The 16673-nt window shown below is 45.6% G+C and overlaps 2 protein-coding genes across 7 annotated transcripts in view; one reads left to right on the plus strand and one right to left on the minus strand.

Moving 5' to 3' along the window:
- The window catches only part of ACTN2 (actinin alpha 2), a 177080-nt gene extending 172916 nt beyond the window's left edge, over positions 1 to 4164 (minus strand). For both annotated transcript variants that reach the window (XM_029593816.1, XM_029593817.1), the window contains exon 1: positions 3937 to 4164. In XM_029593816.1, the coding sequence (XP_029449676.1) occupies positions 3937 to 4062 (126 nt within the window). In that variant the 5' untranslated portion in view covers positions 4063 to 4164. The remainder of the gene's footprint in view (positions 1 to 3936) is intronic.
- A 132-nt stretch (positions 4165 to 4296) lies between these two features.
- Positions 4297 to 16673, plus strand: part of HEATR1 (HEAT repeat containing 1) — a 317329-nt gene continuing 304952 nt past the window's right edge. For 2 of the 5 annotated variants that reach the window (XM_029593814.1, XM_029593815.1), the window contains exon 1: positions 4297 to 4770. The gene's annotated coding sequence lies outside the window, so the exon portion shown is untranslated. Of the gene's footprint in view, positions 5223 to 16673 lie in introns of all 5 variants that reach the window. The other 3 variants (XM_029593812.1, XM_029593810.1, XM_029593813.1) reach the window with 3 other exon arrangements.

The following is a 16673-nucleotide window of genomic DNA, read 5'->3' on the forward strand; positions in this document are numbered from 1 at the left end:
TTTATTTGTCACCTCTCTGCAAGGTTTTAGCTAATTTGGATGTTGGTTATCATCTATATGCAGACAATATCCAATGTTTTTGTACCAGTTCCATTTTCCATATATTTTCATCTGCTCAGAGTTAGTATATGCCTCTGCTGTCAATAAACATCTAAAAGCATTTTTATTTAAGCCGCCCCAAAAACAATACTTTTAGATCAGTGATAGCTTGGAATGTCCTCATTGTACTGTTTGATGTTTTATTTTTATAGATGTTTCTTGTTTTATGAGTGTTTTACTTTGAACACTTCGTTATATTTGTTTTTGTATGTGTATTGTATATTTGGTTGCTCTCTGTTTTTATATTTTTTAAATGTTTTAGTATGTACACCGCTTAGAATGATGGATACAGCATTTTATAAATGTAAACATAAATAAAGAAACTGCAGCCCCCAAAATTGTAGTCAACTGCTAGTGCACTACCAGAGTCAGCACACTAGCAGCTAAACAGGGTAGAGTGGGGGGAGCACTATCCTATGCCTAGTGACTCCTCATCACCACATGAAGAACCCCACCCCAACAGTTCCTGCTCCCATGGGAGACCAACTGTGAACCACAGAACTGCCTACCTTTGTCCTGTCATATCACTGATCCACTTCAAAATGGTAGTCTCTTCACCTTGCACTTTGAACTGCATGGCAATATGTAGTTCAAAGTGGGAGGAGTCAAGACCGCCATTCTGAAGCAGATTGATGATGTAACAAGGCTGCTCTCCTCCCGCTGCCTCGTGAATCCTGAGTGGGGAGGGTGGGCCTGTGAGGAGAGAAGCGGGGCAGGGCTAGTCAGGGCAGGGCAATATGCACTAATGATGAACAGTAAGCATGCATGTTCAAAAGACTGTGCTCTCTTTAACGCAGCCCTCCAAGCACACATGCGCTCTGCACTTCTTTAGTTTTATATGCACATGCAGGCTAAATATGGGGATAGGGAGTGTGACAAAAAAAAGCACAACTAAAACCAGCATGGAGAATTTTAATGTGCTTTTCAATTCAGAGGCCCCTAAATTACTTAACAGGGGCAGTAGAAAATGATGCACAGGTTATGTTTTTTGCTGTAGCTGATGTCATAATAGAAGATGGTATTTATTTTCTAATGATGTCAGATAATGGATAGCATTAGCTAAGCTATAATGAGATCATCTCTTGAACTCTGCAAAAATGGAATGTGGAAAACAATATAGACAACTGAAGATAAATATCACAAAACAGTTACAAATAGGTAAATGAAAAGTACAAGTTATCTTTATCATATTTTCTATTGCGACTTTTAGTATCAGTGGGTTAGTGTCAATGATAATGCACCAAAATCCCACATCTAACAAATCTCTTATCCCTCTATCCTAAACTATGTCTCCTGTAGTTGTACTGTCCTGTGCTATATGAGCCAGCAGGCCTCCAAAAAGTAATTACAATCTTTTGCTTGTATTCAGAATGGCCAACTTCTACAAGATGTATGCTGCATATACTATATATTTTTTTTAAATCCCTGCAACAAAGACTTCAGCCGGGATTATTGCAGACAATAATACCCTATGAACTGGTGTTATAATTAGGCCCCGCATCCATTGTAATCCTACAGACGTCATCATCTCCTAGTAGCATCTGTTGACAGCTCTCATACCCTGCATATCACTGAAATGGCAGCAGTCTAGTGAGAACAGCCCACAAATAGAAACAATGCTGTTTTACTTCCAGCCTCTTCCAAGGCTGCCTCATAGAGCATTAATGCAGAGCGGTGCCAGGACTGTGCTGAGATCACCGCGATCAGAATAATATTACTAAGAGAAAAACCCAACTGCAGTCTTGCCCAACCCTCCCCCCCCCCAGTAAATACAGCAACTGGGAATGTACTTTCTGGAAATAATTCCAGCCCTCTAGAAAAAGAAAATATTTCAGTGTCCTCTGATCACTTCACTGCTGTTTGGCCATGTTTCCCCAGGATTAACGACAGCAGCCCGTTACTAGCCAAGGTATGGGAAACACTCTCCCTAGATGTTATTTTTGACTGCTTGTATCACTTTAACATTTTAAAACAATGCTCAGGCCGCACAGAGCGAATGGCAGCAAAGCCGAAGGGTATTTATTTTCCCAGGGCACAACTGCAATTCGAGGACTTTAGGACAGCGCTCAAAGTTATGAAAAGTGCGCTTATTCCAACGCAAATATTTTTTGCTCTCTCTGCCATAGTTCTCTAATAATAGTTTCCAAAATTAGAAATGTGATTTCTTTAAAAAAAAAAAATGGACACAATTAAAATATACCTTCTTATACTTTACTGATGAACTTTTTGGGGTTTTTTGGTTTTTTTTGCTTCTAATTAATCCTTCACACTGCTCAGTCAGATTATTGCAGAGGGGAAACAGAGTAGACATTTCCAATGGCAGAGCAAACTGGAGCTTCTGTGTGACTGTGGCATCCAGGGGTTGTGCTCCTAACTGGCCAAAATCAAGCATCTCCAGGGATGCAATATTCCTTAGCCTACGACTGATCAAAATAAGTAAAAGGTATAAAAGGAAAAAGCTATTCTATTTTGGATAACACTTCTAAGGATGTGGGTTCCGCCCCCTTGCTATCTGCCTGATGACCTACACTGGCAGACCCAAGGGCAACGGCTTCACTTCTACCCATTAGCTGTTTGCTGGATTCAGAGTCCATTACCAAGGGAGCTTCCATTCTGAAACAACACAAAAAGGGTAAAGAAAAAAAAAAGGAAATCTCCAGTTCTGCTGCCAATTTGAGCTCTCAGATACTCTTGGCACTTAATTCTGATGAACTAATTTAGACTGCTCAAAGGTGTGATACGCTGTTAGCAAATCAAGGAAACAAAACACAATCACTACCACTGGAAACACAAATCTTCAGGGGCCAGATGCACTAATGGGGTTTTCCCCATTTATGTCTGGGGGGGGGGGGACTGCTTAGTACACAGACCCCTTTTAAAGGCTGGAAACATCAAAGTAGGAGACGATGTAGTATGCCAACCTAGCTGACGTGAACATTTGAATATATTCTGTGGGACCAGCCCAGTGGCAATGCTACACACTACCATGCAGGAAAGTGAGGTTCAACTCCTAGTCCTGACATCTGTCTTCGTTCCAACAGGAAATGGGGACACTGAACAGATCGCACCACACCTATGGGAGGGATCTAGAGCTTACTCACACATTTAAGATTCTGAAGGGAAGCACATCTCAACCACAAGTACTGTCACTGCAATGACTGGATTATGGAGGGAGGAAAGATGGATAAAAAATAAAAAAACAAAAACAAAATAGCTGTGATGAACGCTCTTGGCACCATGGTTGTAGCTGGAGCAGATCCATCATGCAGAATCTTTGCCACCTAAGCCTTCCCTTAAACAAAACGTAATAAATAAAAGCATCCCATATGCTGCCCATATAGATCGCTTAAGGTCTGGGAAACTTAGTTAAACAATCAAAACATTCAGTTTACATACTGAGGTATCAATTTAACCACAGAGCACCTTTAGTGTTTCATGCTAATACTCCAAATCTAAAAACATTGCTTTGAAGTTCATATTTTTTGGCATAAATTTCAGTCATCTGTATTTATATCATAATGCGTGCATTTAACTGAAAGAGTGAATGCATTCACAGCTAGTTTTATTTACCTTATCTGCTTAACGCATTATAGTTATAAATAGCATACTTTACGCATTCAAAAACATCTGGTTGACATCTGCTATCTAGTAAATGTGCGGCAGTGAAGTATTAACGAGGATGAATTTAAAAGGACTCTCACTAGATGTGCAACGTACAGTAAGAGCAATCTGTAAACAAAATGTGCATTACCTGAGAAGCATCTCTGGATGCAGGCTGTACAATATAAAGGGAGAGGGATCTATGGGTTTGTACACACAGAGCGACTCCTAACTGACCTTCCTTTGCTGTTTCTCCCAGGCAGGGTCCAGCAGCAGGTCCCTGTCCCACTCGTCCTCTTGGATCATGTACTCATTCTCATCATAGGTGTAGTTGTACTGCACGTGGGTCTCCACTTGCTGCATGGCGGCGAGAAGGGGATGGGGTGGGGAGGTGTATAGCCAGTGATGCCCTTGTGGGAACGGTGGGTGAGCGCCTGTGCCCTCGCTCTCCGGAGAAGCTCCGAGCCCGGCGTGCGGCTGCTTATTATCCCTCCCCGGGCCTGCCTGACCACGCCTCCCTCTGGCTGGCAGGGAGGTCGGGGGGGGGGGGGGGGGGGTTCTCGTCGTGTCACTGACACTGCCTTAACTTGCACAAGTAAAGAAGCCTCCATAGGGGGCATGGGCCATGTAACCGAGGCTGCAGTCTGGGAATTTAGGCATGACCAGAGATGAGCTGGGAGGGCAGGAAGCTGGGGCAGCGCTAGCAGGTATCCTGGCCATTGTGGCAGTTTGAACTGGCTAATCCTCTGATGAGCGACAACAGGGGGTCCTTGGAGACCCAGACACAGCCAGGAAGGGGGAGGAGGCAGCACCTTTAGGGAGTGGGATAGCTTACAGAAGTAAGACAGGGAGGCAACAGAGGTTTTTACACTTGCCAGAGGGGATCCCTGGTTGTTTGATTTGGAACAAGGGCAACCCAGGCATTGCTTTTAAGCAACAAGGCATGCGGTTTTCTCTGTACGGTACCATCCAAGGGATCCGAAGGACAGTGTGCCAACCTGATCCTGAAAAAGGGAAACAGGAGAGGAAACTGGTCCACAGCGCAGCAGATGCATAGCAGCTGGATATCAGGTACATGGGGTGGCCTATAAAGTAATCCTCATTAAGAACTTTCTAACAGGACCTGTAAGAAAGTGAATTGTTATATATATATATGGAACTAGAGCAGCGCTGTATAGACCGGTGTGTTTACAGTTACCACATAAACTTACAATTTTAGCACATGGCAATAAAGCCAGTGGCGTGGTAAAGTCTGCGAGGTAATAAAGAAGCTGATAAAGTCAGAGCCTCAAGACAGCGAGGGAGAGAGAGCGATCAGAAGGCATGGCACAGGTCGGCGAGGGACCAGATAGAGATGCAGACAGATGAGAAGCTGCAGGGGACCTGAGAGAGATGCGGACAGAAGTTGGTGTGGATCGAGAGGACAGATGTTGAATGGTGTGGATCCAGAGATGCTGACATGACTCAGATCAGTGGGGATCGGAGAAGGCTGCGAGGAGGCAGGAACAGAGAATGTGAGCAAGGTATGTGCGTGCACACACACATGGGCTGGGAGGAGGGGATAAGAGAGGGATACTTCTAAAATGATTGTCATCTTATGAAAGAAAATGCTGCAAAGCCATGTTAACAGCCAAGTTTTATATATAATTTATATCAATTTGTTTAAGGTATGAGCAAAGATGTGTAGGTATTAGTAGTGAACTGTAGCTTGGAATGGACACTTGCAACTAATCAGAAGCAGTAAAGCAGATAATATCAATATATATCTAATATTGGGGCCGATGCAATACAGTGTGCTCACACGAGCGCAGTAGTTTAACCCGCTGTCGGACACAGGTTAAATAGGTGCTAATCCACCCCCTAATGCAATAGGGGGATTAGCGCCTATTTAACCCGTCCTATGCGAAGTGAATGAGAGTGCTCATCACATGCAAATGCATGAGAATGAGGCTATTGCTCATTCACTCTGTATTCAAAACAATAAATGTGCGTCTCAGGTGGAGCAGGTGTAAATAGCTGAGCGCACATAGAAGTACAGAAAAGCAGAAAAAACTGCTTTTCGGTATTTCTTCAATTAAAAAAAAAAGACAAAAAATACCTCGGCAGACTGCCGAGTTATGAAGATCGATGCTGGTAAACTTGGCGTCCGTTTTCATAACCGGCCATCTGCCAGTAATGAAAACGGACGCCGAGTTTACCGGCTTCGGTCTTCATAACCGGCAGCCGTCGCGGGGGTCGCAATTACGTTTTGCTAAACTTGCAGAGAAAGATGCTTTGATGTTAGATTATTATTTAAAAGGGAATGTAAGAAAACAAATATAGTTTTAAAGTTTCTGGAGGAGATTGATTTAATATATCCATAATCTTTCCATGAGTTAGCTTAATTTACGGCTGGTTTCCTGAAAAAAAAAATTGCATCTCTAAGGATCATAGATTAGGAGCAGGGTATTTTATTTACAGATGGGCTGATTCAGTAAAATTCACGGGAGAGCCGGCGCTCCAAGGCGAGCACCCACTCTCCTGAAATGCGCCCAGGCCACTCTCCTGGGCATGTGATTCTGTATTTAAATGAGGGCCTGCGGTAATGAGGCAGCAGCTGTCAGTGAGTTTGACAGCCGACGCTTAATTTTACTAGCATCGGTTGTCAAACCCGCTGACAGCCACGGGTTCGGAAAATGGACACCGGCAAAATTGAGTGTCTATCTTCCAACCTGCGGGCCGCGCCAGATTTTTAATTTTTTTTGTTTAGAATTTTAATTTTTTTTTATTTTTGGGGACTCCAACTTAATATCGCTATGATATTAAGTCAGAGGGTGTACAGAAAAGCAGTTTTTTCTGCTTTTCTGTATACTTTCCCGGTGCCGGCCGAAATTAACTCCTGCCTTTGGGCAGGCATTAATTTCTGAAAGTAAAATGTGCGACTTGGCTGCACATTTTACTTTCTGTATCGCGTGGGACTAACTTATAAGCTCATCAACATGCATTTGCATGTTGCGGGCGCTATTTGTTTTTGGGGGGTTGGACACATGTTTTCCTCTCACTATTACCCCTTACTGTATAAAGGGGTAAGATTAGCGCATGGAAAACGCGCATCTAGACGGGGCTAATGGTGCACTCAGCCTGACCATTATTTTGATCCCTCTGCACCTCTGTTCACGACAAATCATACTCAGACGTACCAGACGATCATGTTTTTCAGTTACAAAAGATGTGGAAAAAAGATTTCATGACAAAAACGAATTACGAGAAAAAATGGGACCAGCTGAACAGAGGCAGAGGAAGAGGTTGAGGGAGAGGCAGAGGGTTTTTTCACCCGTACTGAAGTCCAGTGACAACAGTAATCTCAATAGGGTGATTAATATTTCCAACAGAATTTTAAATGAAGACGAGATTTCTGTCTTAAACAAAGGCTTGTCATTTGTCCCAACCCCTGCATATAATGTTTTCAACACACGGATAGCTCTGTTTAAATTCATGAGGAAGTTAAAGATTATGGATATTTTTTCAAAGAATACATGTAATACACAAGATTTTTCAATAATTAAACCAAGTAGTAAGTGGATGCCTAATGGACCAACTAATCCTGTTATACATACTTTAAGCACTGGTGCTTAAAGATATAGAGGAAAAGGAAAATAAAATTAGGTTTAAGAACAATCTGTCTGCAAATGAAAAAATTGCTATAAAATCACTCAGCAGTGATAAAAATATAATCATCAAATCTGCAGATAAAGGAGGGGCAGTAGTGGTTCTTGACAAACAGAAGCATATTAAGGAGATTGAAAGACAACTTTCTGATGACAAATTTTAGAGCAAGTCAGCCATAGATCCGACATCGAAAGTTAAGAAGTCAATTGATAATTTACTTTCAATAGCAAGTGCCTCTGGCTATTTGACTAAAAAGGAGATAAGTTATCTCACGATGGATCATCCAGTGATGCCCACCATCTATGTTCTATCTAAGATACATAAGTCCTTAACAGGAACCTCTCTCTAAATTCATTGACCTCTTCCTTAAATCAATGGTCCCACTTATACCATCATATGTGCGGGACTCCTCGCACATAATTACTATGTTACAAGAATTACCTAAGCTTAGTAATAATATTATTTTAGTCACATTAGATGATGATGCATTATACACCAACATTCCACTAGAAGGAGCAATACAAATTATAGAAGAACAACTGCTTAACAGGAAGTTACATAAAAGAATACCTACGCAATTTATCATTGTTATTGCCACAATTGCTTTATGTAATAACTTTTTTGCCTTTAATAAGCAGTATTATATTCAGATGAAAGGTGTTGCCATGGGCTCCTTTACGGCACCTTCAATTGCCAATTTGTACATGGCCAAATTTGAGGAAGTACATCTGAACAACCATAAGTTTCAACAACAAATTGTGATTTGGAAGAAATACATAGATGATGTATTTATGATATGGTCAGGAGATGAAGAACAATTGCTTCTATTCAAAGATTGGCTCAATGATCTAGATAAAAATCTTAAATTCAACATGGTCTATGATTCAAGTAAAATTCCATTGTTAGATATATTGATCACACGTACTGAAGAAGGTTTTTTAACAGACATCTACAGGACGCCCACAGATACGAATAAGCTATTAAGGTATGACAGTTGCCACAGTAGACCGTTGGTTAAGAATCTACCTTATACACAATTCTTAAGACTTAAGAGACTCTGTACAGAAGATAAAACTTTCCGAGAAAGATCTGTAGAAATGAAAAAGAGGTTCATTGCACGTGGCTATCCTGAAACTTGTATTGATGGTGACTATAATCGGGCGGCTAATTGTAAACAATCTACGCTTTTAATTCCAAGAGCATAACCTAAAAATACAAAAATAGTCTGTCCCATTACATTCACAGATCTGACTAATGACATTAGTAAAATTCTAAAGAAGCACTGGCATATCTTACAGATTTTACCAGTATTTAAAGATAAAGGGGTGATGATTGCAAATAAGTGGGACAAAAAACTTAAGGATATTTTGTCACCATCTTCGTTACCAGTACAAAGACCTAGGGATATAAGACCAGCGGGCCACAGACCTTGCGGAAGATGTAGTGGGGTAGATTTTCAGAGGGTTACGCGTGTACGTTATGCGCGTAACCCCCGAAACCTACCCGAAACCTCCCCTGTACGCGCTGAGCCTATCTTGCATAGGCTTCTGGCGCGCGCAAAGCCCCGGCCAGCGCGTCATCTGGGGCGGGGCTGCGGGCATGGTTCCGGCCCAGGGGCATTCAGGGGGCATGGCCGCGGCCTCCGGACCAGCCCCCAGACCGGAACATGGCGCGCTGCAGCCGGCCCGACGTGCGCAAAGTTACGCCTGCCTCGAGCAGGCATAACTTGTTCAACAAAGGTAGAGGAGGTTAGATAGGGCTGGGGGGTGAGTTAGGTAGGGGAAGGGAGGGGAAGGTGGGGGGAGGCAGAAGGAAAGTTCCCTCCGAGGCCGCTCCGATTTCAGAGCGGCCTTGGAGGGAACGGAGGCAGGCTGCGCGGCTCGGCACGCACAGGCTGCCCATTTTGGGCAGCCTTGCGCGCGCCGAACCCGGATTTTAATGGATACATGCGTATCTATTGAAATCCTGCGTACTCTTGTTCCTGCCTGGTGTGATGTAGGTATGCACTGTCTTTCTGATACCTATTTGTGCTGTATTCCTGTATACCAGTGTTAGAAAAAGAATGCAGAGGACTCTGACTATGTGCTGGAATGCAGCCAGCCAACACCCCAGACCCATTAGCTGATTGGTCTAATACAGGGGTCAGGAACCTATGGCTCGGGAGCCAGATATGGCTCTTTTGATGGCTGCATCTGGCTCGCAGACAAATCTTTAATAAAAAAGTAAAAATCTAACAAAATCCCCCACCCTCCTGACGCCCCCCAAGACCTCCAAAATTAATTTACTACAACCCCCACCCTCCTGACCCCCCCAAGACCTGCCAAAAGTCCCTGGTGCTCCTCTCTCAAATACTTACAAACAAGTGTCTTACTACAGCCTGAGTCTACCAGGGCTTGGGTGGGAACTTCATCCACAAATTCCTTAAGTTCCTGATGCTGAATATCTACCAAATTACAGTTTTGAAGTTTTACAAAAGTGTTTTCCCACTCCTCTTCCAGCTTTTCATTTTCATTCTGGAGCCCAGCCAACAGCACCTGCTCCTTCTTGCGCTGTTCTGCTAGCTGGCGCTCCTACCCCATGTCCTCGGGCCATAGGCACGCTTAGTCCATATTGTCCTCTGCCTTACAGTAGGAACATGCTCTTAAGGGCTGGTTCCCTTTTTACTTTTATAACAAAAAAGCATTCTCTACTCATGTACATTACATTTCTTCAAAAATCCATATCACCACATCAGAGAAAAACTATTTATAATTATTACAGGACTATTCATAACACCCATGTATCATTTTAATTGAATCAGGCTTTATAATACTATTGTAATCATGAGTCCTCATATTTGTTTGAAAAGTTTTTTGAAACTGCAGATGAAAGTTCATAAAAATGAAATGCATTTCCCGTTATATAGGTTTAACACAATATTACATTTCATTTTCTTGACCCTCTATTTTGAATAATTTCTCTTTTTACTTTACCAGTTCCTCTCAAGTGCTCGTCCTAGTCTGCTTTTCCATATGGATCATGATCGTCCACAACCACATGTCCATTTCCCACACAAAGGGCACAGAAGGAGAAAGTATCTGTACCCTAATTATTGGGTTGTATGAGTTCCCCTGAGACGAGATGACTTCTCCATATGGATTTTAGTGTCTAGTGTCAGCTGTGTGACCATATTGCCATCCATCGCTGCGATTTAATCATATCACGAGTCCCTGGCCAAATGACCTCTCCTTCCACAGTTGAAGCAAGTGGGAAAGGCTGTGTTTTATGAGCTGGGTCCATACCCTGAGCTGTCTAGTCCTAAGGCCCATTGCTGCAGTCCTCCACTCGCATGTACGTGCAGATAAGCTACCTCTGTACATATATGCTAATTTTATGCACGTAACTCTTTTGAAAATTAACTCAATAGTCTATAAAAGGCAGCCGAGAACATTTACAGAGTGCCAGCACAACTGATTAGCACAAACACATAGCAAATACATTAAATATGAACTTACATATATGAAAAGGCCTCACTGTTGAATTATTTGCATTTATAGTGACTCAAGGCTGTGAATAAAGACATTTTGTCTTACTAGAAACTGCAGTGTAGTTTCCAAGCCTCTGTGTTTCTCTTTCCTTGTCACATGCACGAAGGTGCAGCAGGTACAGATCAGAGAGACATATACCATAGATATCTTCTCCTGGAATTCATTTAGGCAAGAAGAATCCAAGCAGTCGTGGACTCTGTTCAGTAAGTTTAAAAAAGTGGGGGTTTTTTCCATGCACCATGTTTCTGTGATAGATGTCCTTTTTTCCCTCCAAAATGTGACATGTGAGGTTAAGAAATACAAATCTACATGTGTTAAGGGAGATATTTGGGGTTAAATCACACCAATTACTAACTTAGGGCCTCATTTACTAAGCATTTTTCCTAAAGACCCAGAATGGAATAAAAGCTTTAACAAACCAAGCTCTTAGTAACAATATGACCTAACTGACAGGCCGATACAGTACAGTGTATATTGGTCAACCCCGCAATGTGTGACGCTGCCAACATTTCCAGATGGTGCTCTGCCCAGAACATCAATAGATCTACTTCGAGGGCTACGGGCCGACTTCCAGTTCCTCCCTACCGGTTGATATAGGCCATTGTCATTGCATTGTCTGACAGAACTTGGATCGCTCAATTGTGCAGAAGGGGGAGGAAACTCTCCAGAGCCAAGCAAACGGCATGTATCTCGAGACGATTGATCAACCAGGATGCCTCCTCCCCAGCTGGAGAGGCTGGCATCGGTCATCACCACCATCCACCGGGGTATTTCCAGATCCACACCGCATTCTAAGTGCTCCTGCACCAGCCACCATGAAAGACTGGACCAGGCAATGTCTGTAAGTGGCAACGGGAGATAGAACTCCTCCGAAAGCGGGTTCCAACGGGACAATAAAGCCGCTTGCAGAGGTCTCATATGCACAAAGGCCCACGGAACCAACTCCAAGGTCAATGCCATGGAACCAAGGACCTGCAAGTAATCCCAGACTCTGGGCACTGAGACTCGCAGCAGGGACTGCACTTGACCACGCAATTTAATGATTCTGTCCCCGGAAAGGAAGACTGTGCCCACTTGAGTGTCAAAACGGGCTCCCAAAACCTCCAGGACCTGGGAGGGGACAAGATTACTCTTGGTGAGATTGACCATCCAACCCAGGGACCACAGGCAATATAAAACCATCTCCACTGCTTACGAGCATAGGTCCGCCGACTTCGCCCGAATGAGCCAATCAACCAGACAGGGATGCACCAACACTCCCTCCTTCCTCAAGGATGCTGCCACCACCACCATCACCTTGTGAAAGTCTACGGAGCTGTGGCAAGGCCAAACGGCAGGGCACAAAACTGGAAATGTTGCCCGAGGATCATAAATCTGAGGAACCTCTGGTGGTTCTGCCGAATGCCAATGTGTAGATAGGCTTCTGTCAGGTCCAGGGATGCCAAGTATTCGCCCTTCCGCATGGCTGCAATGATCGACCAGAGCGTCTCCATGCAGAAATGAGGCACCTTGAGGGCTACATTGACTTTCAAATCCAGGATGGGTCGAAAAGTTCCTTCTTTCTTCGGGGACGACAAAGTAAATGGAATAACGTCCCTTTCCCCACTCTGCTTGAGGAATTGGTAAATAGCCCCCAGACTTTGGAGGCAACCCAGGGACTGGTAAATGACCAACTCTTTTGCTGGGGACCCGCAGGGGAGACACCAGAAAAAGGCTTCGGAGCGGGTGAGCAATTTCTAATGCACAGCCGTGTTCTATCACACTGAGACCCCACCGGTCTGACGTGATGTTGACCCACTCCTGGAGAAAGAGAGACAGCCGCCCCCCTATCACATGATCCATGAAGTGGGTCAGCCTTGATTCATTGAGCGGACTTGACCACAGTGGTGCCCTGTCTGGCCCCGTCAGGGGTCGTGCAATGTCCTTGGTAGGCTGGGGACCAAGACTGGAACCTCGCCGAGGCTTGTCTGTGACCTGTGTTCTGAGCTCTGCTCTGACGAAAACGCTGCTGCCCCCGAAATCGAGATTGGGTGGAGACGAAGGTTTTCTGCCCTTTCGGCCTGTTCTCTGGCAGCTTGTGGACCTTATTATCGCCCAAATTCTTGATCAGCTGCTCCAGGTCTTCCCCAAACAGGAGCATGCCCTTAAAAGGAAGAGCCCCCAACTGAGCTTTAGAAGAAACATCAGCTGACCAATTCCGCAGCCATAGAAGCCTTTGGGCTGACACTGCCAACACCATAGTGCACGATGAGATGCGAAGCAGGTCATAAAGCGCATCCGCGTCATATACCACTGTGGCCTCCAACCGCTCAGCTTGCTTGCTTTGCCTCCGAAGGAGCTAGGTCTTTGGCACTCTGAAACTGCTGCACCCAGTGCAGGCTCACCCTGAGCATATAACTGCTGCAAACTGCAGCACGAATCCCCAGGGCAGACACTTCAAAAATCCTCTTAAGGTAACCTTCCAATTTGCGATCCTGCAAATCCTTCAAAGCCACTGCCCTCGCTACAGGGATGATCGTCCGCTTGGTAACCGCGGAGACTGACGCGTCCACCTTAGGAATCCTAAGCAGCTCCAACACATCCTCAGGCAACGAATACAACTTGTCCATAGCCCTGCTGACCTTGAGGCCTGTCTCCGGGGAATCCCACTCCTGGAGCATCATCTGCTTCAGAATAACATGCAGGTGAAAAATTCTAGCAGAACCTCGCAAGCCCGCAAGGACAGGATCCACCATGGTGAGCATAGTTCAGAAGGGGAGTCCGCGATGCCCAGCTCCACGAGGACATGGGGAATCAAAGGTGCCAGCTCATCCCTCTGGAATAAGCGGACCACCTTAGGGTCGTCCCCCTCCACCGGAGGAATGTAGTCAGGCGCGGCGCCAATACTCGTTACATCCAGGGGTGAAGTGGGGTCCTCTGGCCCCTCCCCCTGGTCTGAATCCTCGGAAGAGGTCTCCCAGGTGGACTTCCGTACCAAAGGGGGCCAGGAAAGCCTGGTCCATCAGCAATACAAACTGTGGAGAAAATAGGGCAGGCCCCGTGGAAGTGCCCCACAAAAGTGTCAGGGTCCACATCAGGAGACTCCCCCAAGGCCCCCCGAGCTGCTACAGGGCTGGAATCGGCCAGGGAGAGGGCCAGAGGGAGATCCCCTCCCCCCAACATTCTTTCTTCCTTGGCATGAAAAGCGCCCAAAATGGCTGCTGTTCCCGCACTAAGCGGGAACTGGTCAGTCGGGGTCTCCAGCTCAGCGAGCAGCCTCCCGGCACTGCGCTGCTGTGAATCTGCCGCCGTGGACATGCCGGAAAAATCTTCCCCCCTGGGGAGGCATTGGCTACAAACACCTGACGAGGCCCAGCTGGAGAGTCAATCGCCGCAGCGCAAGCACCAACTCGTGCACGGCATGAATCAAGGGAACACTCGCGGGACAGTCGCCAGCAGCCATGGGAGGAGGGGGAGGGAGTCAGAAAAAAAGGATCCCCGCGTGAGCTCCCGAGTTCGAGTCTGCTCCTGCACTGCCTGCCGTGTGCCAAAAGAGAACAAAAATTCTTCCACACAGGCTTTTCCTTTTTTTTTTTTTACTTCAAAAACTGCAAATAAACTTTATCCAAAGCCCCAGAGAAGAGAAAGAATACTTCCCTGAAGATGCTGGCAGAGGCTGTAGAAAAGGAGTGTAGAAGTAGGGAGGGAGCTGGACCATCAGCTGTCACACCGTCGGCAGACTCAGGGACAAAGTTCGGGGTTCCCAAATGCCTACGACCAGGGAGGATGGTCCCACCAGGACCTCACTACCCCCTGGGAGACTCCAAAAAACCTGAAAATCTCTTTTTTTTTTTTGGCTTGGATCAGAACCTCAGGTTTGCACCACCTCCATCTGCTGGAGACATACTGAGGAGCAGCAGGTGGCACGCCAAGTTAAGGGGCGGTGCCTGAGAAACTTTCTCTGTCTCCATCTGCTGGAAGGGAGGCAAAACCCAGCAGTCTGGACTGATCCAGGTACGTACAGGGAAATAGTGGGTACTTTTTCCAGTGAAATTTCACACGCACACACATAACTATGCACAGAAGTGCTAATGCCTCCCCTACTCCACCCCCATACATGCCTGCACTTTCTGCCAGAAAAGTACCCCCATACTGGCGATACATTCACACTTTTACATGCAGCGACAGGAGGCAATTTTCAAAGTCCCCATTTCTGCGCATGGAACACTGTTTTACTGGCAGTAATGCCTTGGAAAGTTGCTCTCAGAATGGCCATAAATACTAATGAGACTGGTAGTCAAATTGTTTTTTTCCAGGAATTAGTATAGCACTACTAAAGGAAATATGAAGGTATGCTCCCGACTCCACAGCTTTTCTTTTCTTTCTCTTGTCACAAATATAAAGCCCTGTGAAGGAGAGAGCTCTGCCCATTGCAGGTTTCACAGCTTGACTCTTCCCTGTTTGAACTTGCTCAAATTCATTCCTGTTTGGGCAATAATTTGGAATGGGCCAGAAAGAAAGTAAACCAATCCAACCCTGAAAAAATGGAGAAATTACTTACCTGATAATTTCGTTTTCCTTAGTGTAGACAGATGGACTCAGGACCAATGGGTATAGTGTACTCCTGATAGCAGTTGGAGATGGATCAGATTTCAATCTGACGTCAGCCCTAGTACATATACCCCTGCAGGAAGTGCAGCTCTTCAGTATTCTCCTCGAAAAGCAATTGTGGATATATGTGTGGCTGAATAACTTGTATAACTTGATTAACTTTATAACTTGGTTAACTTGATTAACTTGAACTGGCTGAATTGGTTATAGCTGGAGACCGCCAGTGCCCTCAACCAAGAAACGTCGACACCCGGTAGAATGGGTGTCCTAATTGGAGGGAAAGCTTGGCTTACCCGTGAATAACTCGCTCTCAGGGATGTCGCCCGAGAATTCCATGAATGACGGCAGCCGTGGGTGGGATGCTGAGTCCATCTGTCTACACTAAGGAAAACAAAATTATCAGGTAAGTAATTTCTCCATTTCCTAGCGTGTAGCAGATGGACTCAGGACCAATGGGATGTATAAAAGCTACTCCCGAACCGGGTGGGAGGCTGCCCGTGACCCACTTAGTATTGCTCTTGCAAATGCCGTGTCCTCCCGAGCCTGAACATCCAGGCGGTAGAACCTGGAGAAGGTGTGGATGGAGGACCAAGTCGCTGCCCGACAGATCTCGGCGGGTGACAGCATCTTGGTTTCCGCCCAGGACACTCCCTGGGCTCTAGTGGAATGGGCTTTGACTTGCAAAGGCAGCGGCTTGCCTGCTTCTACGTAGGCCGCCTTGATAACTTCTTTGATCCAGCGGGCTATGGTTGCTCGCGAGGCCACTTCCCCTTGCTTCTTTCCGCTGTGAAGGACGAATAGATGGTCCGTCTTTCGTACAGATTCCGACCTTTCCAGGTATCGGACTAGGAGACTGCTGATGTTGAGGTGGCGCAGGCGGCGAGATTCTTCCGAATCCTTATGCTCATCTGGCGATGGTAGTGAGATGGTTTGGTTGAGATGGAAGTGAGAAACCACTTTGGGGAGGGAGGACGGGACCATGCGTAAATGGATGGTTCCCGGAGTGAGTCTGAGGAACGGCTCCCGGCAGGACAGTGCTTGTAGCTCGGAGATACGACGGGCCGAACAGACTGCCACCAGGAAGGTTGTTTTCAACGTTAATAGTCGGAAGGACAGGCCGCGGAGAGGTCTGAAGGAGGCTCCTGCTAAGAAGTCTAGAACCAGGTTGAGGTTCCATAGAGTAACCGGGCACTTTAGGGGTGGTCGGAT

This window comes from Rhinatrema bivittatum, chromosome 3 (assembly GCF_901001135.1).
Source record: "Rhinatrema bivittatum chromosome 3, aRhiBiv1.1, whole genome shotgun sequence".
Lineage (NCBI taxonomy): Eukaryota > Metazoa > Chordata > Amphibia > Gymnophiona > Rhinatrematidae > Rhinatrema > Rhinatrema bivittatum.